The 24,055-nt window shown below is 46.8% G+C and overlaps 2 protein-coding genes and 1 pseudogene across 2 annotated transcripts; 1 reads left to right on the top strand and 2 right to left on the bottom strand.

The window, feature by feature from the left end:
* Positions 1–7,118: 7,118 nt before the first annotated feature.
* On the bottom strand, positions 7,119–8,189 carry LOC147960059 (uncharacterized; annotated as a pseudogene).
* A 7,783-nt stretch (positions 8,190–15,972) lies between these two features.
* LOC125521329 (uncharacterized) lies at positions 15,973–17,275 on the top strand. The gene has a single exon (XM_048686386.2). The coding sequence runs from the start codon at positions 16,077–16,079 to the stop codon at positions 17,073–17,075; it is 999 nt and encodes a 332-aa protein (XP_048542343.1). The 5' UTR covers positions 15,973–16,076; the 3' UTR covers positions 17,076–17,275.
* A 149-nt stretch (positions 17,276–17,424) lies between these two features.
* FAS2 (Transducin/WD40 repeat-like superfamily protein) lies at positions 17,425–22,457 on the bottom strand. Its single transcript, XM_048686385.2, has 13 exons — positions 22,203–22,457; positions 21,928–22,039; positions 21,711–21,737; positions 20,897–20,969; positions 20,702–20,805; positions 20,402–20,616; positions 20,227–20,326; positions 20,065–20,131; positions 19,499–19,587; positions 19,269–19,407; positions 19,052–19,152; positions 18,448–18,609; positions 17,425–17,848 (listed from the first exon to the last, which is right to left on the bottom strand). Exons 1-13 carry the CDS (start codon positions 22,314–22,316, stop codon positions 17,652–17,654), a joined length of 1,500 nt encoding a protein of 499 aa, XP_048542342.1. The 5' UTR covers positions 22,317–22,457; the 3' UTR covers positions 17,425–17,651.
* Positions 22,458–24,055: the final 1,598 nt, after the last annotated feature.

Raw genomic sequence — 24,055 nt, forward strand, 5'->3', positions numbered from 1 at the left:
TAGTCTTTTCTTGCTTCAGCGGCATTGTGGGATGAAGCGGCCCGGACCAACCTTACACGTACGCTTACGTGAGACCGGTTCCACCGACTAACATGCACTAGTTGCATAAGGTGGCTGGCGGGTGTCTGTCTCTCCCACTTTAGTTGGAGCAGATTCGATGAACAGGGTCCTTATGAAGGGTAAATAGAAGTTGACAAATCACGTTGTGGCTTTAACGTAGGTAAGAAGACGTTCTTGCTAGAACCCTAATTCAGCCACGTAAAACTTGCAACAACAATTAGAGGACGTCTAACTTGTTTTTGCAGCAAGTGGTTTGTGATATGATATGGCCAAAGTTGTGATGAATGATGAATGATCTATATGTGATGTATGAGATGTTCATGCTATTGTAATAGGAATCACGACTTGCATGTCGATGAGTATGACAACCGGCAGGAGCCATAGGAGTTGTCTTTATTCTTTTATATGACCTGCGTGTCATTGAGAAACGACATGTAAATTACTTTACTTTATTGCTAAACGCGTTAGCCATAGTAGTAGAAGTAATGGTTGGCGAGCAACTTCATGGAGACACGATGATGGAGATCATGATGATGGAGATCATGGTGTCAAGCCGGTGACAAGATGATCATGGAGCCCCAAGATGGAGATCAAAGGAGCTATGTGATATTGGCCATATCATGTCACGTTTATTATTTGATTGCATGTGATGTTTATCATGTTTTTGCATCTTGTTTACTTAGAACGACGGTAGTAAATAAGATGATCCCTCATAACAATATCAAGAAGTGTTCCCCCCTAACTGTGCACCGTTGCTAAAGTTCGTCGTTTCTAAGCACGCCGTGATGATCGGGTGTGATGGATCCTTACATTCACATACAACGGGTGTAAGACAGTTTTACACATGCAAAACACTTAGGGTTAACTTGACGAGCCTAGCATGTGTATAGACATGGCCTCGGAACACAGAAGACCGAAAGGTCGAGCATGAGTCGTATAGAAGATACGATCAACATGAAGATGTTCACCGACGTTGACTAGTCCGTCTCACGTGATGATCGGACACGGCCTAGTTAACTCGGATCATGTAATACTTAGATGACTAGAGGGATGTCTAATCTAAGTGGGAGTTCATTAATAATTTGATTAGATGAACTTAATTATCATGAACTTAGTCTAAAATCTTTGCAATATGTCTTGTAGATCAAATGGCCAACGTAGTCCTCAACTTCAACGCGTTCCTAGAGAAAACCAAGCTGAAAGACGATGGCAGCAACTATACGGACTGGGTCCGGAACCTGAGGATCATCCTCATAGCTGCCAAGAAAGATTATGTCCTACAAGCACCGCTAGGTGATCCACCCGTCCCACAGAACCAAGACGTTATGAACGCTTGGCAGACACGTGCTGATGACTACTCCCTCGTTCAGTGCGGCATGCTTTACAGCTTAGAGCCGGGGCTCCAAAAGCGTTTTGAGAGACATGGAGCATATGAGATGTTCGAAGAGCTGAAAATGGTTTTTCAAGCTCATGCCCGGATCGAGAGATATGAAGTCTCCGATAAGTTCTTCAGCTGTAAGATGGAGGAAAATAGTTCTGTCAGTGAGCACATACTCACTATGTCTGGGTTGCATAACCGCTTGTCTCAGCTGGGAGTTAATCTCCCGGATGATGCGGTCATTGACAGAATCCTCCAGTCGCTTCCACCAAGCTACAAGAGCTTTGTGATGAACTTCAACATGCAGGGGATGCAAAAGACCATTCCTGAGTTGTTCTCAATGCTGAAATCAGCGGAGGTAGAAGTCAAGAAGGAACATCAAGTGTTGATGGTCAATAAAACCACTAAGTTCAAGAAAGGCAAGGGTAAAAAGAACTTCAAGAAGGACGGCAAGGAGGTTGCCGCGCCCGGCAAGCAAGCTGCCGGGAAGAAGCCAAAGAATGGACCCAAGCCCGAGACTGAGTGCTTTTATTGCAAAGGGAAGGGTCACTGGAAGCGGAACTGCCCTAAATACTTAGCGGACAAGAAGGCCGGCAACACCAAAGGTATATTTGATATACATGTAATTGATGTGTACCTTACCAGTACTCGTAGTGACTCCTGGGTATTTGATACCGGTGTCGTTGCTCATATTTGTAACTCACAGCAGGAGCTGCGGAATAAACGGAGACTGGCGAAGGACGAGGTGACGATGCGCGTCGGGAATGGTTCCAAGGTCGATGTGATCGCCGTCGGCACGCTGCCTCTACATTTACCTACGGGATTAGTATTAAACCTCAATAATTGTTATTTAGTGCCAGCTTTGAGCATGAACATTGTATCGGGATCTCGTTTAATTCGAGATGGCTACTCATTTAAATCTGAGAATAATGGTTGTTCCATTTATATGAGAGATATGTTTTATGGTCATGCTCCTATGGTAAATGGTTTATTCTTAATGAATCTCGAGCGTCTTACTACACATGTTCATAATGTAAGTACCAAAAGATGTAAGGTTGATAATAATAGTCCCACATACTTGTGGCACTGCCGCCTTGGTCACATAGGTGTCAAACGCATGAAGAAGCTCCATGCAGATGGACTTTTAGAGTCTCTTGATTATGAATCATTTGACATGTGCGAACCATGCCTCATAGGTAAAATGACCAAGACTCCGTTCTCAGGAACAATGGAGCGAGCAACCAACTTATTGGAAATCATACATACTGATGTGTGCGGTCCAATGAGTGTTGAGGCTCGCGGTGGCTATCGTTATGTTCTCACCCTCACTGATGACTTGAGTAGATATGGGTATATCTACTTAATGAAACACAAGTCTGAAACCTTTGAAAAGTTCAAGGAATTTCAGAGTGAGGTTGAAAATCAACGTGACAGGAAAATCAAGTTTCTACGATCAGATCGTGGAGGAGAATACTTGAGTCATGAATTTGGCACACACTTAAGAAAATGTGGAATAGTTTCACAACTCACGCCGCCTGGAACACCTCAGCGTAACGGTGTGTCCGAACGTCGTAATCGCACTCTATTGGATATGGTGCGGTCTATGATGTCTCTTACTGATTTACCGCTATCTTTTTGGGGCTATGCTTTAGAGACTGCCGCATTCACTTTAAATAGGGCTCCGTCGAAATCCGTTGAGACGACACCGTTTGAATTGTGGTTTGGTAAGAAACCTAAGTTGTCGTTTCTGAAAGTTTGGGGATGCGATGCTTATGTCAAGAAACTTCAACCTGAAAAGCTCGAACCCAAATCGGAAAAATGCGTCTTCATAGGATACCCAAAAGAAACTGTTGGGTACACCTTCTACCTCAGATCCGAAGGCAAGATCTTTGTTGCCAAGAATGGGTCCTTTCTAGAGAAAGAGTTTCTCTCGAAAGAAGTAAGTGGGAGGAAAGTAGAGCTTGATGAAGTATTACCTCTTGAACCGGAAAATGGCGCAACTCAAGAAAATGTTCCTGAGGTGCCAGCACCGACTAGAGAGGAAGTTAATGATAATGATCAAGATACTTCTGATCAAGCTCCTACTGAAATTCGAAGGTCCACTAGGACACGTTCCGCACCAGAGTGGTACGGCAACCCTGTCTTAGAAATCATGTTGTTAGACAACGGTGAACCTTCGAACTATGAAGAAGCGATGGCGGGCCCGGATTCCGACAAATGGCTAGAAGCCATGAAATCCGAGATAGGATCCATGTATGAAAATGAAGTATGGACTTTGACTGACTTGCCCGTCGAACGGCGAGCCATAGAAAATAAATGGATCTTTAAGAAGAAGACAGACGCGGATGGTAATGTGACCATCTATAAAGCTCGGCTTGTCGCTAAAGGTTATCGACAAGTTCAAGGGGTTGACTACGATGAGACTTTCTCACCGGTAGCGAAGCTAAAGTCCGTCCGAATCATGTTAGCGATTGCCGCATTCTATGATTATGAAATATGGTAAATGGACGTCAAAACGGCATTCCTTAATGGTTTCCTTAAGGAAGAATTGTATATGATGCAGCCGGAAGGTTTTGTTGATCCTAAGAATGCTGACAAGGTATGCAAGCTCCAACGCTCGATTTATGGGCTGGTGCAAGCATCTCGGAGTTGGAACATTCGCTTTGATGAGATGATCAAAGCGTTTGGGTTTACACAGACTTATGGAGAAGCCTGCGTTTACAAGAAAGTGAGTGGGAGCTCTGTAGCATTTCTCATATTATATGTAGATGACATACTTTTGATGGGAAATGATATAGAACTCTTGGACAGCATCAAGGCCTACTTGAATAAGAGTTTTTCAATAAAGGACCTTGGAGAAGCTGCTTATATATTAGGCATCAAGATCTATAGAGATAGATCAAGACGCCTCATAGGTCTTTCACAAAGCACATACCTTGATAAGATATTGAAGAAGTTCAATATGGATCATTCTAAGAAGGGGTTCTTACCTGTATTACAAGGTGTGAAATTGAGTTCAGCTCAATGTCCGACCACGGCAGAAGATATAGAAGAGATGAGCGTCATCCCCTATGCATCAGCCATAGGTTCTATTATGTATGCCATGCTGTGTACCAGACCTGATGTAAACCTTGCCGTAAGTTTGGTAGGAAGGTACCAAAGTAATCCCGGCAAGGAACACTGGACAGCGGTCAAGAATATCCTGAAGTACCTGAAAAGGACTAAGGAAATGTTTCTCGTTTATGGAGGTGACGAAGAGCTCGTCGTAAAGGGTTACGTCGACGCTAGCTTCGACACAGATCTGGATGACTCTAAGTCACAAACCGGATACGTGTATATTTTGAATGGTGGGGCAGTAAGCTGGTGCAGTTGCAAGCAAAGCGTCGTGGCGGGATCTACATGTGAAGCGGAGTACATGACAGCCTCGGAGGTAGCACATGAAGCAATATGGGTGAAGGAGTTCATCACCGACCTAGGAGTCATACCCAATGCGTCGGGGCCGATCAAGCTCTTCTGTGACAACACTGGAGCTATTGCTCTTGCCAAGGAGCCCAGGTTTCACAAGAAGACAAGGCACATCAAGCGTCGCTTCAACTCCATTCGTGAAAATGTTCAAGATGGAGACATAGAGATTTGTAAAGTGCATACGGACCTGAATGTAGCAGATCCGTTGACTAAACCTCTCCCTAGGGCAAAACATGATCAACACCAGAATTCCATGGGTGTTCGATTCATCACAATGTAACTAGATTATTGACTCTAGTGCAAGTGGGAGACTGTTGGAAATATGCCCTAGAGGCAATAATAAAAGCATTATTATTATATTTCCTTGTTCATGATAATTGTCTTTATTCATGCTATAATTGTGTTATCCGGAAATCGTAATACATGTGTGAATAACAGACACCAACATGTCCCTAGTGAGCCTCTAGTTGACTAGCTCGTTGATCAACAGATAGTCATGATTTCCTGACTATGGACATTGGATGTTATTGATAACGAGATCACATCATTAGGAGAATGATGTGATGGACAAGACCCAATCCTAAACATAGCACAAGATCGTATAGTTCGTTTGCTAGAGTTTTCCAATGTTAAGTATCTTTTCCTTAGACCATGAGATCGTGTAACTCCCGGATACCGTAGGAGTGCTTTGGGTATGCCAAACGTCACAACGTAACTGGGTGACTATAAAGGTAGACTACGGGTATCTCCGAAAGTGTCTGTTGGGTGACATGGATCAAGACTGGGATTTGTCACTCCGTATGACGGAGAGGTATCACCGGGCCCACTCGGTAATGCATCATCATAATGAGCTCAAAGTGACCAAGTGTCTGGTCACGGGATCATGCATTACGGTACGAGTAAAGTGACTTGCCGGTAACGAGATTGAACGAGGTATTGGGATACCGACGATCGAATCTCGGGCAAGTAACATATCGATTGACAAAGGGAATTGCATACGGGGTTGATTGAATCCTCGACATCATGGTTCATCCGATGAGATCATCGTGGAGCATGTGGGAGCCATCATGGGTATCCAGATCCCGCTATTGGTTATTGACCGAAGAGTCGTCTCGGTCATGTCTGCTTGTCTCCCGAACCCGTAGGGTCTACACACTTAAGGTTCGGTGACGCTAGGGTTGTGAAGATATGTATATGCAGTAACCCGAATGTTGTTCGGAGTCCCGGATGAGATCCCGGACGTCACGAGGAGTTCCGGAATGGTCCGGAGGTAAAGAATTATATATAGGAAGTGCTGTTTCGGCCATCGGGACAAGTTTCGGGGTCATCGGTATTGTACCGGGACCACCGGAGGGGTCCCGTGGGCCCACCGGGTGGGGCCACCTGTCCCGGGGGGCAACATGGGCTGTAGGGGGTGCGCCTTGGCCTATATGGGCCAAGGGCACCAGCCCTACTAGGCCCATGCGCCTAGGGTTTCCACCAAGGAAGAGTCCAAGTGGTGGAAGGCACCCCTAGGTGCCTTGGGGGGGAGGGAAACCTCCCCTTGGCCGCCGGCCATAGGAGATTGGATCTCCTAGGCTGCGCATCAACCCCCCTTGGCACCCCTATATATAGTGGGGGGGAGAGGAGGGATTTCACACCCAGCCCCTGGCGCCTCCTTCTCTCCCTGTTACGTCTCTCCCTCGTAGTACAAGCGAAGCCCTGCTGCTGTGACGCCCTGCATCCACCACCACGCCGTCGTGCTGCTGGATCTTCCTCAACCTCTTCTTCCCCCTTGCTGGATCAAGAAGGAGGAGACGTCTCCCGTCCCGTACGTGTGTTGAACGCGGAGGTGCCGTCCGTTCGGCGCTTGGTCATCGGTGATTTGGATCACGTCGTGTTCGACTACATCATCACCGTTCTTTTGAACGCTTCCGTGCGTGATCTACAAAGGTATGTAGATGCATCCAATGACTCGTTGCTAGATGAACTCCTAGATGATCTTGGTGAAACGAGTAGGAAATTTTTGTTTTCTGCAACGTTCCCCAACATAATTTTGGACCCCTTAACAAAAAGTGGACACCATCCGCACGTCGGACATGCACGTGTACAGCCACCTGGATCCCATGGACACCATCTGGACAAAAGGAGTGCATGTGTAGGACCACCTGGAAGTGGTCGCAAGAGTGACCAGCAGAGGCGCCCTTGCGGCGCCCGGTGACGGAATGCAGTGGTGCTACGTGGTGCGTTGTTGTTGGTGACACCGTGCCTTCTTCCTGTCGGACGGCTGTTGGTCTGCACCGCACAAGGAAGAGTGGGGGGCTTGCGATGGAGAATGACGAGGAGGGGTGCGCCCCCCCAACCGCCAATGTCGCAGACTTGGAGGTCGCTGCCCGTGGGAAAAACAGCATGCCCGCTGCCCGTGGGGGAAACCGCATGCCCAAGATCCCCGGCGCATCGGATGAGATCGAGGTCCTTTGCGCAGCGAAGGGCAACTTGGAGGAGCGGCAGCTGCAGACCACGCATCTCCCGCACACACCGACGCGCTAGGAGGCGGCGCGCAGTAGCCTGCAGCCTCACCGCCGCCGACACATGGCGGGTAGCGATCCAAGACGGAAGTGGTGACGACGACGGCGGGGACTGGACTTGGTGGAGCGGGACTCCCGCCGGCGCGGTCGATGCGGGGCCGGAGCTAACCGGCGGTGGCTGCTGCAGCGGCTGCTGCAGCGGCTGCTGCGGCGGAGCGCCGGGCGCGGCGGAGGCCGGCAGGAGCGGCGGCTGCCAGTGCAGCCAGGGCTGGGCGGTGGTGGCGATGGATGGCAGCTGAAGTGGCCCCGCGAGCGTGGCGAAGGCCGCCTGGTGCGGCGGCTGCCACGGCAACCACAGCGGCGCGGGGGCGGCGATGGGCGCTGGAGGCGCGGCAGGAGCCGGCCCCGGCCACTGCGGGGCGGCGGTGGGCGACAGCTGCAACTGGGGCAGTAGCGTCCCAGCGAATGCCGCGGAGGCCCCTGGATGCGGCGAGTACCACGGCAGGGCCGGCAGCCCGGCGGCGGCCCGTAGGGGCTGGCCAGGTACAGCCGGATCCCCTGGACGGCTGTGACGAGGTCGTTGAGGACCCCGGTGATCTCCTCCGGGGTGTAGACGGCGGACGGTGGTGCGGTGGAGGGCGCCGACATCTGGGCGGTGGCGGCGCCAGAGGATGCGACCAGCGGCGCGGACGGGGAGGGCAGCGGGCGGTGTAGATGGCCAGCGGCGCGGTGGTGACGGTCGGCAGCGGAAGCGACGGGGTGGGAGGCGACGAAGACATGATTGGAACTGAGCTACCTGATACCAAATTGTTATGGAGCTGCTAGAAGGAGGGCGCGAGAGGGCCGGCCGGGGACCTTTTTGCCCACGGCCGGGCAAGAGGGAAGGGATTTCCTTCTTAATTCTTGCTTGATTAGATTGATACATCTCCTCTCTTTATATAGAGAGGTTTACTTGACTCCCAAGCAAGGCTTACTTGACCCCTAAGCAAGTGACTCTTATCTCTAATTAACCCTAAGACTAACGGGCCCATTAGGCCCATTACGTACTCTAACACTCATATATTGTCTCAATGTCATTCGTCAATAATAGAAGTTGTCTGAAATCTTTGTCAAAAAAAGAAGTTGTCTGAAATGACATTTCACTGGCTGCACTTCTGTTTTTTCATCTGACCTAATGCGCATTTTTTCAGTTCTGTTCTACCATATTAATGCCATGCTTTTTTTCACACACGAATCAGGAGATCTCATTGAAGCAACCACGCATTAAACCAGGATAATCCGAAGAACCCCAAATAATTAAAAGAAAATTTATCATCAACTAAAGATTTCAGCAAATGTCTAGTTCACAACAAGATGTATGAAACTTATTCACACATTTTTAGTGATGGCCAGCAGTCATGTATAGCACTTTTTAAGATGTTTGCATCAAACATCTGACACAAAAACTATCCAAATTTTACAAGGTAGTCATTCAGATCTAGTGTGCAATGTGTTCTATGTTAACTTCATGAGATTATTTAAGCATAGAACATTTCATATGCCTACGTATAGTAGCCACAAAATTTAGAAAAGAGCCTCTACCAGCCCATCGTATGGAGAAATTAGCTTTGAAAGTTAGTTAGCTTACAAGAGTCTAAGGACGATGATGTGCCCCTAGATATTGCCGTTGTTAGTTCCGTTGAGCCCGGTTATGAGGACCGGGCGACAGAGCCTAGTAAACCAAAGCGTAAGTGGAAACGGAAGATTTATCCCGATTCTACAGTTCGTAGGAGTGCTAGGATTCGGATTACTAAAAAATTCATGACGAAATATAAAAGGAATCTTTTGGAATAGCAGAGGTCTGAAAGACTTGGCTAAAAGAAGGTTTCTTGCTGAGACTTCTCTGGAACATCGGTTAGATTTTATTGCTCTATCGGAAACCGGTAGAGATAATTTTGCGCCTCAGTTTCTATCCTCTCTTGCGGGTGGTGTTGATTTCGATTGTCATTGCCTCCCTCCGCGAGGAAGATCGGTGGTATCTTGCTGGGTGTGAGATGCGATTCGCTTGAAGTCCGAAGTGTAGTGATGGGCGACTTCGCGGTAAAGTTTCGAGTTAGGTCTAAAGTTGATGGTTTCAACTGGGCTTTGGTGGCGGTTTATGGTGCCGCACATCCCGAGCTTAAACCGGAGTTTCTGGCGGACCTTGTTCGAATCTGTGGGTCCGAGCAGCTTCCAATTTTGGTCGGGGGTGATTTCAATATCATTAGGAGGAGAGAGGAGAAAAATAATGAAAACTTTGATGGCAGGTGGTCGTTTATGTTCAATACCATTATTGAAAGCTTGGATCTCAGGGAGATAGAGCTTTCTGGTAGAAAGTTTACCTGGGCTAATGCTTTGCCAAACCCGACATACGAAAAGCTTGATCGAGTTCTCGCGAGCGTGGAGTGGGAACAGAAATTCCCTCTTATCACGGTGCAAGCTCTCTCGCGGGGAATATCCGATCACACACCCTTGTTCGTGGACTCAGGGGAGCCGAACCACGTGGGAAACAAAAACACCTTCTCATTCGAGATGGCCTAGTTTGAAAGTGAGGGGTTCTTAGACCTGATTGCCAGGGTGTGATGGCCTGGCTTATTAGGGATGATAGACTACTCATATCAATAAGGAATTCCTTCTTTTCCGGTAGCCCATTCGGACAGAACTCCAAAGTTAAGCGTGCTCAGCTTGGAGTAGTGTCAGGATGGGTGACCGACCGGGAAGTTGCTCCCGGGTGCGCATGAGTGAGGACAAAGTGCGCAGAAAAGACTAGTATTGATCTGTGGGGCCAGTCTAGATCCCACCAGGAGTAACGACCACCGGCGGGTGTGTCCGGAGCGTTACAAGTTGGTATCAGAGCCGACCCTCGGGGTTATACGGATGGTTGCAGACAGGTGCGCGGTCATGTTGTTCATGGCGTTTGTGACCCGTCGTGGCACACGGCATGGCACATGTACCGGACTGGATGCACAGACGGTTGTGCCAAGAGGGAACGTTCCTGTGGCCCGACGAGGACGTCGGTTCCTCCGAGTGGGGGTGTATGTGATGGCCTGGCTTATTAGGGATGATAGACTACTCATATCAATAAGGAATTCCTTCTTTTCCGGTAACCCATTCGGATAGAACTCCAAAGTTAAGCGTGCTCAGCTTGGAGTAGTGTCAGGATGGGTGACCGACCGGGAAGTTGCTCCCGGGTGCGCATGAGTGAGGACAAAGTGCGCAGAAAAGACTAGTATTGATCTGTGGGGCCAGTCTAGATCCCACCAGGAGTAACGACCACCGGAGGGTGTGTCCGGGGCGTTACACAAGGAATGGGCTAAGGGTGTGGGAGGTAGGACGGCGGTCGAGCGTTGCCGAATCCGCGATTTTGCTGCCAGCTGAGCTCCAGGTTAAAACTGAGGCGGAGAAGAGGTTGAAAGAACTTCTCCGCGAAGAAGAGTTGAAGTGGGCTTTGCGAGCTAAGGTCCGCAAAGTGGTCCAAGGGGACGTGAATACTCAATTCTTTCACTTGATTGCCAATGGTAAGCACAGAAAGAAGCGAATCTTTCAACTTGAACAAGATGAGGGCACTATTTTAGGACAGGATAATCTAAAAACATATATTACCGAGTATTATGGGCAGTTATTTGGACCTCCGGAGGATAATTGTGTCTCCCTCGATGAGTTCAGGACTGGGGATGTGCCTCAATTGTCTGCTTCCGATAATGATATCCTGGTTGCCCCGTTCTCAGAGAAGGAGGCGTTTGATGCTATTGCACAAATGAAAAACAATAAGGCTCCCGGACCGGATGGGTTCCCGGTCGAGTTCTATAAAAAGTGCTGGCACATTATTAAAGGGGATTTGTTACCTATGTTTCATGATCTGTTCTCTGGACAGCTTCAATTATTTCACTTGAATTTTGGAACTATCACATTGCTCCCTAAGAAAACGGATGCTGTGAGAATTGAGCAGTTCAGGCCGATCTGCCTCCTCAATGTTAGTTCAAAATCTTCACCAAGGTCGGGACTAATAGGCTCACACAGATTACGCATTCTGTGGTGCAACAATCCCAAACTGCTTTCATGCCGGTCCTTCATGAAACGCTCCATGAAATCCACTCCAAAAAATTAGATGGAGTAATTTTTAAGGTGGATTTCGAGAAAGCGTACGATAAGGTCAAATGTCCATTCCTCCAACAGGCATTGCGTATGAAAGGTTTTGATGAAGCCTGGCGCCGACAGGTCGAATCATTTACGCAAAAAGGGAGTGTGGGAATTAAAGTGAATGACGATATAGGTCATTATTTCCAGACACATAAAGGCCTAAGACAAGGAGATCCGATGTCCCCTATCCTGTTTAACATTGTGGTCGATATGTTAGCAATTTTGGTAGGAAGGGCTAAGGAGAATGGTCAAGTGGGTGGCTTGGTACCTCATCTTGTTGATGGAGGTGTATCCATCCTTCAGTACGCAGATGATACAATCATCTTTATGGAGCATGACTTGGCCAATGCGAGAAATATGAAGCTGGTGTTATGCCTATTTGAACAATTGACCGGGTTAAAGATTAACTTTCATAAGAGCGGGTTGTTCTGCTTTGGTAGAGCCAAAGACGAACAGGAGTCTTATAGGCAATTGTTTGGGTGTGAGTTGGGGATTTTACCCTTCTCCTACCTAGGTATTCCGATTCATCATCGTAAGATGACAAACAGAGAATGGAAGTGCATCGAGGACCGATTTGAGAAGAAACTGAGTTGCTGGAAGGGTAAGCTCATGTCATACGGAGGCCGATTAATCTTGATAAATTCGGTGCTCATGAGTATGCCTATGTTCCTCTTATCGTTCTTTGAGGTCCCAGCTAGTGTTAGGAAAAGACTGGACTTCTATCGATCGCGTTTCTTTTGGCATGGTGGTGAACTTAAAAGAAAATACCGGCTTGCTAAATGGGATATCATCTGTCGACCGAAAGACCAAGGGGATCTTGGTATTGAGAATCTTGAAGTTAAGAACAGATGCCTTCTTAATAAGTGGCTGTGGAAGCTCTCATCCGGGACTGAGGCCATGTGGGCGCAGATCCTTCGCAGCAAGTACCTCCAGACTAAAACATTGTCCCAGGTCACAGTCAGGCCGACTGACTCACCTTTCTGGAAAGGACTAATGAAAGTCAAACAATCAATGTTCAATAGGACGAGGTTTGTTATTGGAAACGGTGCTAGTACACGTTTCTGGGAGGATACTTGGCTTGGCGACTCACCCTTGGCCATTCAATATCCGTCTTTATATCGGATTGCTCAACGACGTGAGGTGTTCGTTGCAATGGTATTTCAATCTATCCCCCTTAATATTCAGTTTAGACGATCGCTAGCGGGCAATCGTTGGGAAGAATGGTTCCATCTAGTTAGGAGACTCATGGAGGTTCAATTTTCTGACCAACCCGATGAATTACGCTGGAAACTGACTAGGTCTGGAGTATTTACAGTTAAATCAATGTATATTGATGTTATTAATTCGAACTCCATTCCAACTTCCAAGAATGTCTGGGATGTCAAAGTTCCTTTGAAAATAAAAGTGTTTATGTGGTTTGTCCATAAACAAGTTATTTTAACAAAAGACAACTTGATAAAGCGTAATTGGACAGGACCTACTAGGTGTAGTTTCTGTGATCGGGATGAGACGATTAAGCCTCTTTCTTGATTGCCCGTTGGCCAAAATCCTTTGGCGGACGGTCCACATTGCTTTTAATATTACTCTACCGAATTCTGTCAACGCATTATTTGGGACATGGCTTAATGGGATTGAGCCTGACTTAGCAAGACATATTCGGGTTGGAGTTTGCGCTTTGCTGTGGACTATCTGGAATTGCAGAAATGATTTGGTTTTTAACAAAACATCACGTATTCATTTTTTGCAGGTTATTTTCCGAGCCACGGCAGTGATCCGTTCGTGGTCGCTACTCACTCCGATGGAGGCCAGGAAGCATTTGGTTACTGGATCTATCCGTTCGGAGATGGTAGCTCGGGATATCTTCAACCGGTTTGGATGGCGGTCATGTAATAGAATAGGCAATTAGTTTATCTATCTATTTTTAGCCAGCCGGTTGTGGCGTCTTCTCTTGGCTAGTTTGTGTCTCTAGCCTTTTAGGTTCTGTGTGAGCTGTCTTTTCTTTTTTTAAGTTGGAGACTTTAGAATCTTGTTGGCACATTTTGTTTTTTGGTTAATAAGATGGATGTATGCATCACTCTGATGCAGAGGCCGGGGAGCCCCCCCCCCCCCCCCCCCCCCTTCGAAGAAAAAAAAAGCTTACAAGTGTATAACCAGAAATAAGATGCATTTTAAATCATGTTTAAACTTGCGGCGAAGACTCTGGAATTACATTCTCGTGTTCAAACTCGATTTCAGCAATTGCATTCTCCAACTTACAGCACTTTTGCATATCATAGTTCATGGCTTCAAGCAATTACACTAAAGAATTCAGAGTTCTATCTTGTAGAGTTTTCACGGCTGTGATTTGCTCCAACAGATGATCAAAGTACCAAACGGCAACACCAAAAACATTAACCATAGTCTCATGGAAGCAGGCCTTTGGGGGAGGCATTGCATCAAACAACGCACGCGCAAGCAGTCAAGACAATCAAGACATTTCTTCTCTTATGGGGAAGACGAGAGAAGAGCGAGAATCCATAGAGGAAGGAGCTTACCAGAATGAGTGGATGAGGCTACTGCGCGGTCGGCATCGGAGGATGGTGCGATACGACGAGCGGCGGCCTGGGCGCGCGGCGCAGCTCGTCGGCGTGCCTCCGCGCGTCGTACATCTCCTGGGTCTCAACGGCGACGAGGCGCTTGAAATGGGTAAGAATGCCGAGGAGGCGAGGAGGGGGGCGCGGTGAGGTGGTCGACGGTGCGGTGGCAGCGGCGGAGGCGCATGGCCTCGAGCGTGCGGCGGTGTAGGCGGCGCGTGCCGGGGAGGCCGCGGGCACGCGCGACTTGAACGCGTCGAACGCGCTACCGCTCATCGTTCTGATCTTCTCGAGTCCTCTCAAAGTTCGTGCGGTGGCCGGCGGGAAGGAAGACGATGCTGTTAGCTTTTTTTCCTAGGGGTACGATGTTTTTTTTTTTTTTGAAACTCGGGTACGATGCTGTTAGCTGGGCCAAGCAGGCCGAAGACGTAATTAGTGATGTGCCACTGTGATGGGCTTGCCGCTTTGTTTTTCCTTTTTTATGAGCTCTGGCTTTTGCTCAAAAAAATGAGGTGGGGCTTGCCGCCTTTTTTACCTTTTTTGAGCTGGGGCTTGCCTCGTTTTTTAGCAAGCTGTCCGTGATTTTTTTTTTAGTTGCTGTTCGTGATTTCGTGTCGAGACAAAATAAGTGATTCACCTAAAAAGATAAAGTGATGCGTACAAACATGACATGAGCCGAGCTGTCAAAAAAACATGACGCCAGCCGATTCTCAACCTGGATTTTGCATGGCCCTGGATTCAGATCGTTTCGTTTGTCTGATCAATTTGTGCCCCTTTTATTGTTCGACTAACTACTTTTTTTCTTCTGCCTCTGCATTATATTACTGCAAGAGATAATGAAACAGGCCAACTCATCGTGATATAGTTGAGCAACTTTACTGAGGATATGTAAAGTAGAAATGCGGGAGAAAAATGTCAAAGAAATAAAATCTGAGTACATGCCCTGCCCTGAGATACCATTTCTCAAGTAAACTTCAGCAAAACGTTCAGAAACAATTGTCGTGTCAGTTAGACCATCTTCATCCAAACATCAGCGTCACAGTTTCAGCTCGGCATTCACCTATCAGAAATAGGAGCTCCTTGGGGGTGTAGCAAGGGTGCTCGCTGATCGCTTCCTTTCCAAAATCACACGTTTTATAACGGATCTGTTTCAGATCGGGGAAGACTTGTCCCAGCCTCAACATATGAACATACACACGGCCAGAGTCGCTTTGTAACTTCGGACAGGTGAGGAATCGTGCATGAAATCCTGGAGGGCATAGTGCCATTCGTGGCCTTTCGGAAGATGGCCTTGCAACACACTCAAGTATCTGATATGCGGTTTTTGCATGCTTACAAGCTATATCTTTCAGTAGCAGGAGATGATGTTAGGCTGATGGGATGTCATCAGCGCACAACGTCTGGACCTGGACGGAGATCGAATGATCTAGGTGCAACCACTTGGCCGAAATAATCAGAAGAGCTTCAGTCAAGCAATACATCCATCTTTCTTTATTTCTTTTTTGTCATGGACACAAGATGATGATGATCTATATGCTACGCTAATTCGGAATAAAGCCATGAATGATAGATACACATATCGGCGTGTAGTGTGGCTGTGTAGGTAGGATTTCATTAGGATCTACGAATGAGGACCAAAGTGGCAAAAAAGAGAGAGCAAGGGCCGCCGGCCAGCTACATGGGCTTTGATGCCAAGGAACGGATTGTTTAGAAGCAACGTACCCCAGCTCAAGCCGTAGCATTGCAGCCAAGTCACTCAAATCTTCAAACCACATCACACTCCTCGTCTCTTTCCCTCCCACAACACAAGCACATATATAACCACATGCATGCTCATGCTCACCACCACAACTCACTGCACCATCTCCTCTCACTACACCTACAGCAGCAGCGGCATTGTCCCAGAGCGAGCATCATCAACTAGCTCATCCGGCAATGGCTTTCAACCCAAACCCTCCAGGCCTCGGCTTCCCCTTCCCCTTCTTCCCTCCACCCAACACCTACGCTCCTCCAAACCCTTTCGGTCCAAGGCCGCCACCAAGCCCTTTCGGTCCAAGGCCGCCGCCACGCCCTCAAGCGCCGCCACCGCCACGACAGCCTGCGCCACCCGTTCAACCCCCGCCGCGCCCTCAAGCCCCACCACCACCACGGCAGCCTGCGCCACTCATTCGACCCCCGCCGCCTCCACGCCGTGCTCCCCCGCCACCAACCCAGCCTCCTCCTCCACGCCGTGCTCCACCTCCGCCAACTCAGCCCCCACCTCCACCCCGGCGTGCGCCACCGCCGCCGCGCCGTGCTCCACCTCCACCCTCACCACCGCCACCTCGTCGTGCTCCACCCCCACCATCACCGCCCATTCGCCCACCTCCACCACACCCACTAGCCCCACCACCACATATCAGCCCGCCAACACCTCCGCCTAGCCCTCCACACCACATGGTCATCATCATGGTGTTCGTCTCCCTAGGCGGGCTCCTCCTGCTTGCGTGCCTAGCTGCCTTCTGCTTGCACAAGAAAAAGAAGAGGAAGACAGAAAGGAGGGCAGAGGTACTGAACTTCAGCGACCATGTCCATGTCCACAAATCGGCCATGTCAGGGCCTGGGGGATCCAAGGCCGTCAGGCTGACAGTTGACGAGGACGTCAAGTTCCAAGAGGTGGTTAAGGAATCAGAGGCCGTCAACAAAGAGTCAGGCACAGCCACAGCAGGAAACCACAACGCTTGGATGTGGAACAAGAAACAGAAGGGCAAAGCAAAGCAGGATTCAGAGGTCATCAACGTCACCGGACACATCCATGTTGATGAGAAGATCGAGTCAGGGCCCCACGGCGAGAAGATTGAGGTCCTTTCAGAAGATGAAGATATCAGGTTTGAAGAGGCAGACAACAAAGAAAAATCATCTGCAAAATCAAAGGCACGCGTTACCAAGTTCTAAGACGATGGCACAATCTGCCCAAGATTGCCTGCACTGATGACACTTCAGCAGCTCGAGGCAATGATCAAATCCACACCCACACTGGTTTCATGCATTTATTATTTTGATAAAGACTGTATCTTCCTTCGTGTGATTGAAATAAGGGCGTCGGAGACCCAATTTGATTGAATTGATATGCAAACTATTGTTGTCAGCAGTTACATATGAGCAATTTATGTCTTATGAATGGATTTCCTTAACACAATATCACAGAACAAACAGTGAAAAGACCCTTAGCGAATAAGTATACATATGAGCAATTTATGTCTATGAATGGATTTCCTTAACAAAATATCACACAACAGTGAAAAGACACTTAGCGAAAATTACTTCTTAACAAAATGTGCTCGCAAATAGACATGATCTTTCTGCCCATAAAATTGATCCATACGTGCCATGAGCAGAGTGGATTTCTGGGACTACAGCAGAAGGTGAAAACAGCAGCAGGCTACATTTCTTTACAGAGTAACCTAATTTGTAGTTTCCAGTACTTGTTGTCAATACAAAGGATATCATGATTCTAACTACTTCTGCTACTTAGTTAATTGCAATAGGAGTAATTCGCTTCTTAGTAGGCTTACTCGATGCACTCTTCTGGGCTGACACTGGTGGCGGTGTCACCTCTACAGACATAGGACTGGCTTCCGTCTTAGCTTTGCTGGCACCAACACCAACGTCCATGCTGTCTGCCTTTGGCTTTGCATGTTCACAGGCCACATTTCCTTCCTTCATTCCTGAAGAGTACAGAAGAATAACCATGAAAGGACAGTCGCCACGGGGAAAGTGCATGCAAGAAGGAACAAAGATAGCCAATGTATAAAGGATGCAGATTCAGACTGAAACTCTATTAGACTATTAAGCAGAGTTACTACCCTGTTTAGAATGATATCCATACCCTTGGACCTTGATGGATATACAATATTCATATGAGCGTATATACTGACATTAACTGAAATAAACACACTGGAAGACTATTTGGTCTATTAAATGTGATTGTTATTGTTGGCATTGTGTATGGCCGACTTATGTGTGTGGTAGGAATTATTTTAACAAAATTAAACATGACCAATGTCAGAACGGCTAGCGGTTGCATGTTACTCATAACTAAATGTGTTCAGAAACAAAACCATTATTCCATGTGGTTCCTCAGTGTGTACCATGATCAGAAGGGAAATTCTGGGGCTAGAGCTGAAGGAGAACATGGGCACAAACAAAATTTCTTACACTTTAACGTAAAAGTGATTGTCCAGTACTACACAAGATGTCATAATCTTAACCAATTCAGCCACATAGTTGATTGCAACGCGAGTAAATTGCTTCAAAGTAGGCTTACTCAATGTGCTATTTTCGGCCAACACTGGTGGAGGTGTCACTGTACCCACGGGGCTGCCTGACTTCTTAATTTTGCGGGTACTGACATCAACTTCCATGCTATCTACTGTTGGTGGCTTGGTATTTCTGCATGTGACATTTCCCTCTGTAACTTCCTTTTTTCCTGTGAGATTTTCAGAAAATTGAACTTTTAGAAGAGCATTTTCAAGTAAATGCATGCCATGATGGACAACTGTCCATCTTACTAGCATCTAGCAGCATAAAATTATGCACATTTGTCTTAAACCATGAATCAAAGGGAGTTGCATCCATGGATTACGAGTCCAGGGACTAGTCAAGACTAGTCTATGAGTCTCAACTCCAGGGCCGACTACACTTCAGTGTCGACTAGTCTATGAGTCGGAACTTCAGTGTCGACTAGTGTCGATTAGTCACGCATAGCCTATGAGTCTCAGCCTCGGAACGACTCGCTGACTGGTCAACTCGTCAACCTTTGTTGCATCATAAGGTAAGATGCACCAATGATTGGGGTCATGATAAGAAACTATCTGCAAACCGCCCTCCCAGAAAGAGAGGAGACAGAAAAGGGAATATATAGAAAATACCTGAGAGGGCATGTGGCTGCCCTAGTTCCTCATTCTCAAACTCAATAATAGTGCAGTAACCATCTCGTGATGACAATGACAAGTACTTCGCATCAGGAGACCTGGCAGAATAAGGAAAAGATAAATTTCTAGTTCCAGTAGGAATGCCAAATAGACTGAGTTCCTGTTTAACCAATGGAGAAGACTCTAGAAGCACAAAAACTGTTGTTGTACTCACCATGCAATATCCGTAATGGCGGCATAATGTAGACCAGCGTGTATTAGAATTGGAGCGGCACTTTCGGTGTCATAGACATACAGAGAGTTGAAAGTGGCAACGGCAAAAACAGCTCGGTAAGGAAGCTTGAATAAACCTTCTGCAACAGTACAGAAGTAGTTCAATTTCACTGTAACAGATCAGTAACACCGTGAGAACCTCCTAGCGGGGTTGCAAGCCAATGAAGCTACCTGATTGAGAACCACGTAGGGTGAAAACAATAGGGCAAAAACGAACTGCTACTATAGCTTTACTTGCACCAGGGAGTTGTATTGCAGGCCTGCAAGGCCAAACAAATTAGTATCCTAAAGAGCTACAAAACTATGTATACTGGAATAAGTTATACGCTCAAGAAATAAGATATTAAAAATTTGGGTTTTTATCATTTATGCCATAAAAACCCTAAAAATTTAGCGTGTATCCAGAAACCACACAACTATTTATAGCATTCTAAGACAACTAGGGAATCAAAGAGCTCTCAAAGGTTAGAACGTTAGTTCCATCCTATAACTGACTTTTAGATGAAGCAAGTCGATCTAATTTCCAGAAGCGCCTGTGAAATTATGTACAGCCTTCTTCAACTTTACTTCTGATTGGATATTCGTGTAATGCGAAGGAACAAATCAGTGATATAGCTTATTTAATGCTTTACTCTTTACATTATGTTACTGTAGGCACCGGCTGAACTCAAAGGATGGAGTCATTTATTTTAAAGGTGGGATCATAGAGATGTTATTTCAAGTATTAAATGCGCTACCTTGACAAGTCTCTCCTTGACAAAATATAGGCAGTGTTGATCACTTCAGATGAGTATTTGCACAGGCCTGGTTAAGATAAAGAAGAGAGCAAAACTTGTTAATGGAATAGAGAATGTGGTGAAGGTAAGCTAAATTGTGTGCACGTGGTAAAATAATTATACCTGCTGGCAGTACCAGAAAAGACCCATCCGGTGACCATGCCAGCCTCCGGAAGAAAGATGGTAATGTCTCATCATGAAACAAATGAGTTTTAACTGGTGGCTGCAAGATAAAGGATTATCTTACTTGTTCAATGCACATCAAAAGGATGTGGCAGTTAAAGTACATCAGACGAACCTTAGACTCGTCATGATTTTGAAGTTCTGCCTTCACTAGTGTATGCTGGCAAACAAAGTTCATCTTCTCTGTATTCTTGGATTTGCCTTGAGGCTTGTTTGCATAAATTTTACAAGTTCTGTCAGAGCTCAAAGAGGCAATATATTGACCCAGAGGATCCCATGCCACCCCCTGAACATAATGCAAATGGCCTTCCAACATCTGTTGCACCACACCTGAGAATGATGTTGCATATCAAGCATATGATACAGAAGCCAAGATGGTGCAAACATCGAATCACCTGTTTTTGGTAGGAATTACCTTTATTAGCATCCCATATTATGCAACTGTTGTCAACTGAAGCAGAAACAAGGTATGACCCATCACTCGACCACTGCAGGTCAAGAACATCCTTGCGATGGAACCTACCATACAAACAAGGCCAAAATAATTGAGCATGCATCAAAACAAGAGTGCTGCTTCAAGGAACCATTATTTTCAGATGGTATATCTCACAATAAGGATTTGTGTATTTTCCAAGCCTCGCCATCATCAGTGGAGTGCAATGTCCAAAGGATAATACCACCACCTGTCACACAAAGGCGCAGGAATTATTCTCTCAATGTAACTGTTAATCTCTGGTGTGTGAAGCATTTCATGATCTCAATGAAATATTAGAGTGCCTTGAGTTATAAAGGTTGCAAACCTAGCACCTTGGTGAATACAGATTGTTGGAAATAACATGTTCAACAATTAAGACCTAACTATTGAGAGATGGGAGCGAAATTACAGACATGCCAGGTTAATTTGGTGATTGGCTGAACAGCGTTCAGCAGCTTTCCAGTTTGGTCTTAGTTTTGTAGAACTTTATACCCTAACTTGTACAACCAAACATGTAAATATAATTCAAATGCCGCAGTAGAAATTTTCCTACTTTTCTCGGTCAAATTTAAACCATCAGATGTCAATTACCGAAGAAACCAGTTTACATACCTAGGACACACAAAATTCACCCGATCAATTAGCTACAACAACAATAGCTTCAAGTAGGACAAGTTAAGTTGTACTTCTACAACAGATGTAAATGCTCAACCAAGTGGTGCTTGTACACAAGCATGCCTTTGAGTAGAGCTCGTGACAAACATGCTGACTACAGGACCAAGCAGAGTGGTGGATACTTTTCTGGCTGTTTTCTATTGTGTTGGTTATGTTGTGAACTTCAAACCCTCCGTATGGGAACAACCAATAAATTTCTTCCTCATTGAATTGGGAGAACTGGTGCCTTCCATAACAGCGAAACAAATAGGTGTCAGTGCAAAATTGAACATACCATCAGCACCGGACGCCAGATTTTCACCTGCATGTAACCAGTGCAAAAGATGGGGTTAATTAAGCGTATTCAAACAAAAAAATACATTGGGTGTTTATTTTATCTACATTTTTCCCAGGAAAGAAAACATAAGAAACTTCTCAAATGAAATGAAAATAACAAATAGATACTGCCTACGCTGACATTGAAGATATTATGAAATTACGTTACCACCTACCAGAAGGAGAGAAGCGGAGAACATTGACGGCGGAGCTGTGAGACGAGAGGCTGCTGACGTAGGAAGCGGTGGGGAGCTTCTCCTCCGACTCATCCGACGCTATCGCCCAGATCTGCAAGCCAAACGCCATGAAATCGGAGGGGATAAGTGCGGGCGTGAAGTTCACGGACTATCCTTGCAACCCCAGCTAGAAAATCAGCCACAGGCCGGACCGAGGAGGCACGGCACAGTCACGAGATTCGGATCTCCTGTGCAGAGAAAAGAGAATGGCGGACCTTGATGTCGTGGTCTCCGCCGCCGGTGGCGAGGCGGCGGGATACGGGGTGGAAGTCGAGGGTGAGCACCGGCTGCAGGTCGTGCCAGTTGATCTGCACCGTGCCGCCGCGCATCCTCTCCGTCGTCTTCTTCTCCGGTGGGATGGATCGAAAATCGCCTCGGAGACTAGGGTTTGGGGAAGGCGGGAAAATGGAGGGGACTGGGCGCGCGACTTTACTTCCGCTCCCTCCAAATGCAGACTCTAGTGGGGAGAAGAAGAGAGAGAAGGGCAGTTGATGCTGGGCCGCTTGTGGAAGCGGCGAGTGGGCTAGATTACGGCCCACTACCTGCTTCCGGTTGCCTATTTATTTTCATGGGCTCGGTAGTATTAAGTGTTTAATTTCCTTGATTTCTAGTTTTCTTTTCCTGACTATGTAGTACTCCCTCCGTTTTACCGAAAAAGGCTTTCGCCCTGCTTTATATATAAAGCAAACCGTCAGAACACAACATCCAACACAAGTTCAATCCACACACACAAAGTAGCACACGACAATAGTACGGGGTTCTACTAGAGGTACAGCTCAATAAGCCCTGAAAAGACACACGCGCAGACCCAACACAGGGTGGAGCAGCCAAATCAGGCTAATTAGGATCGGGAGGAGGCGGCGAAAGCAGGGGCGCCAAACGAAGCGCCATCGAGTGAAGGTCGGCAATGATGGTGTTGATGGCGTCTCAGTCGGAAGAGCGGCTAACCGGCCGCCACAGCTGCGGGGAACCACACATTTTAAAGACAGCGTCAGTGGCACGTCGAAAGGGAATACGCTGAATCATAAGCTTATTGCGGACCGTCCAAAGCGTTCACGCGAGCACCCCAATGGTCAGGCACCTAATGTGGCGGGCCGATGGGCGGAAGGATTGGATTTCTGCGAAGAGGTGGGGGACATTAGTATGGCATCAGTGACCGCCAACGGCTTCGCGAAAACAACTTCAAAGGAATTGGGCCGTATCACACGCAAAGAAGATATGCACTGGTACGCGTCGGTCCTAAACAAACGGTTTTTAACCCTTTTTCGTGACGGTATTCGGAACCGTCGTCAAGTGAGTGTGGGCGATAGGGGGGTTCCTCCCACATGACCCAGAAACCGTTGGGGATATGCCCTCCTGGCACACACGCTCGGCAAAATAAGGTCGTGTGCGACTGGCGAGCACTCAAATACAGAAATACGTACAGTAGTGCTCAAAAAAATACAATTACACAGGCGAAATCATTTCTGGTCGTAAGTACACCCACACAGTCAGTCACCACTAAACGTTTCCGTTCGTATATACATCTCACACAGTCACTACAAGGAAAACGTTTGCGCAAGGTGGCGTAACGCAAACATTTCAAAAAGAATGTCGTGTGTGATTGTTCATTGATTCAACACGGTTTATTCTTAAAAACTGTGTGCGTTGCCTGAGGTCATCGCCCATGGTGTTTTCTCATTAACCGTTTGCAATAGGAAAACCCGATTAGCAAGCTAATTGGTCAATTAGCGGGCCAGTTGCCCTATTATTAATAATCCATTTACTAATCTAATTGACATTCATATTAAGCACATAATATATTTCATTTCCATACTAAGGAAGCAGGATTTCATAATTGAAATATATCGGAGTACAACATGATATAGCTTCAGCACTCAGCTACCCCATTACACAGCTGCACCAGCAGCAAGTTTCACATGCAACATCTAGAACCTTTCGAAATTAGCATCATATACGGTACATAGAGAGATGCATCTCATCTGAAAAATTGCTGAAGCGAAAGGCGAATATTGAGCCTTCATTCATGTTGAAGGTCTCTGCAACTTTAGGCCAGTGCATGTGGATG

Source organism: Triticum urartu, chromosome 7A (assembly GCF_056163025.1).
Source record: "Triticum urartu cultivar PI428250 chromosome 7A, HENAU_Tu73, whole genome shotgun sequence".
Classification (NCBI taxonomy): Eukaryota; Viridiplantae; Streptophyta; class Magnoliopsida; order Poales; family Poaceae; genus Triticum; species Triticum urartu.

What these genes read in the sequence shown, in the direction of transcription:
- LOC125521329 (XM_048686386.2), top strand. Translation starts at nt 16,077, where the DNA reads ATGGCTTTCAACCCAAACCCTCCAGGCCTCGGCTTCCCCTTCCCCTTC.
- FAS2 (XM_048686385.2), bottom strand. Translation starts at nt 22,316, where the DNA reads ATGCGCGGCGGCACGGTGCAGATCAACTGGCACGACCTGCAGCCGGTG. An exon ending in TTTTCTGGTACTGCCAGCAG is followed by an intron (nt 20,132 to 20,226) that starts GTATAATTATTT and finishes TATCTTAACCAG; the next exon opens with GCCTGTGCAAATACTCATCT. An exon ending in CCTACGTGGTTCTCAATCAG is followed by an intron (nt 19,408 to 19,498) that starts GTAGCTTCATTG and finishes GTACTGTTGCAG; the next exon opens with AAGGTTTATTCAAGCTTCCT.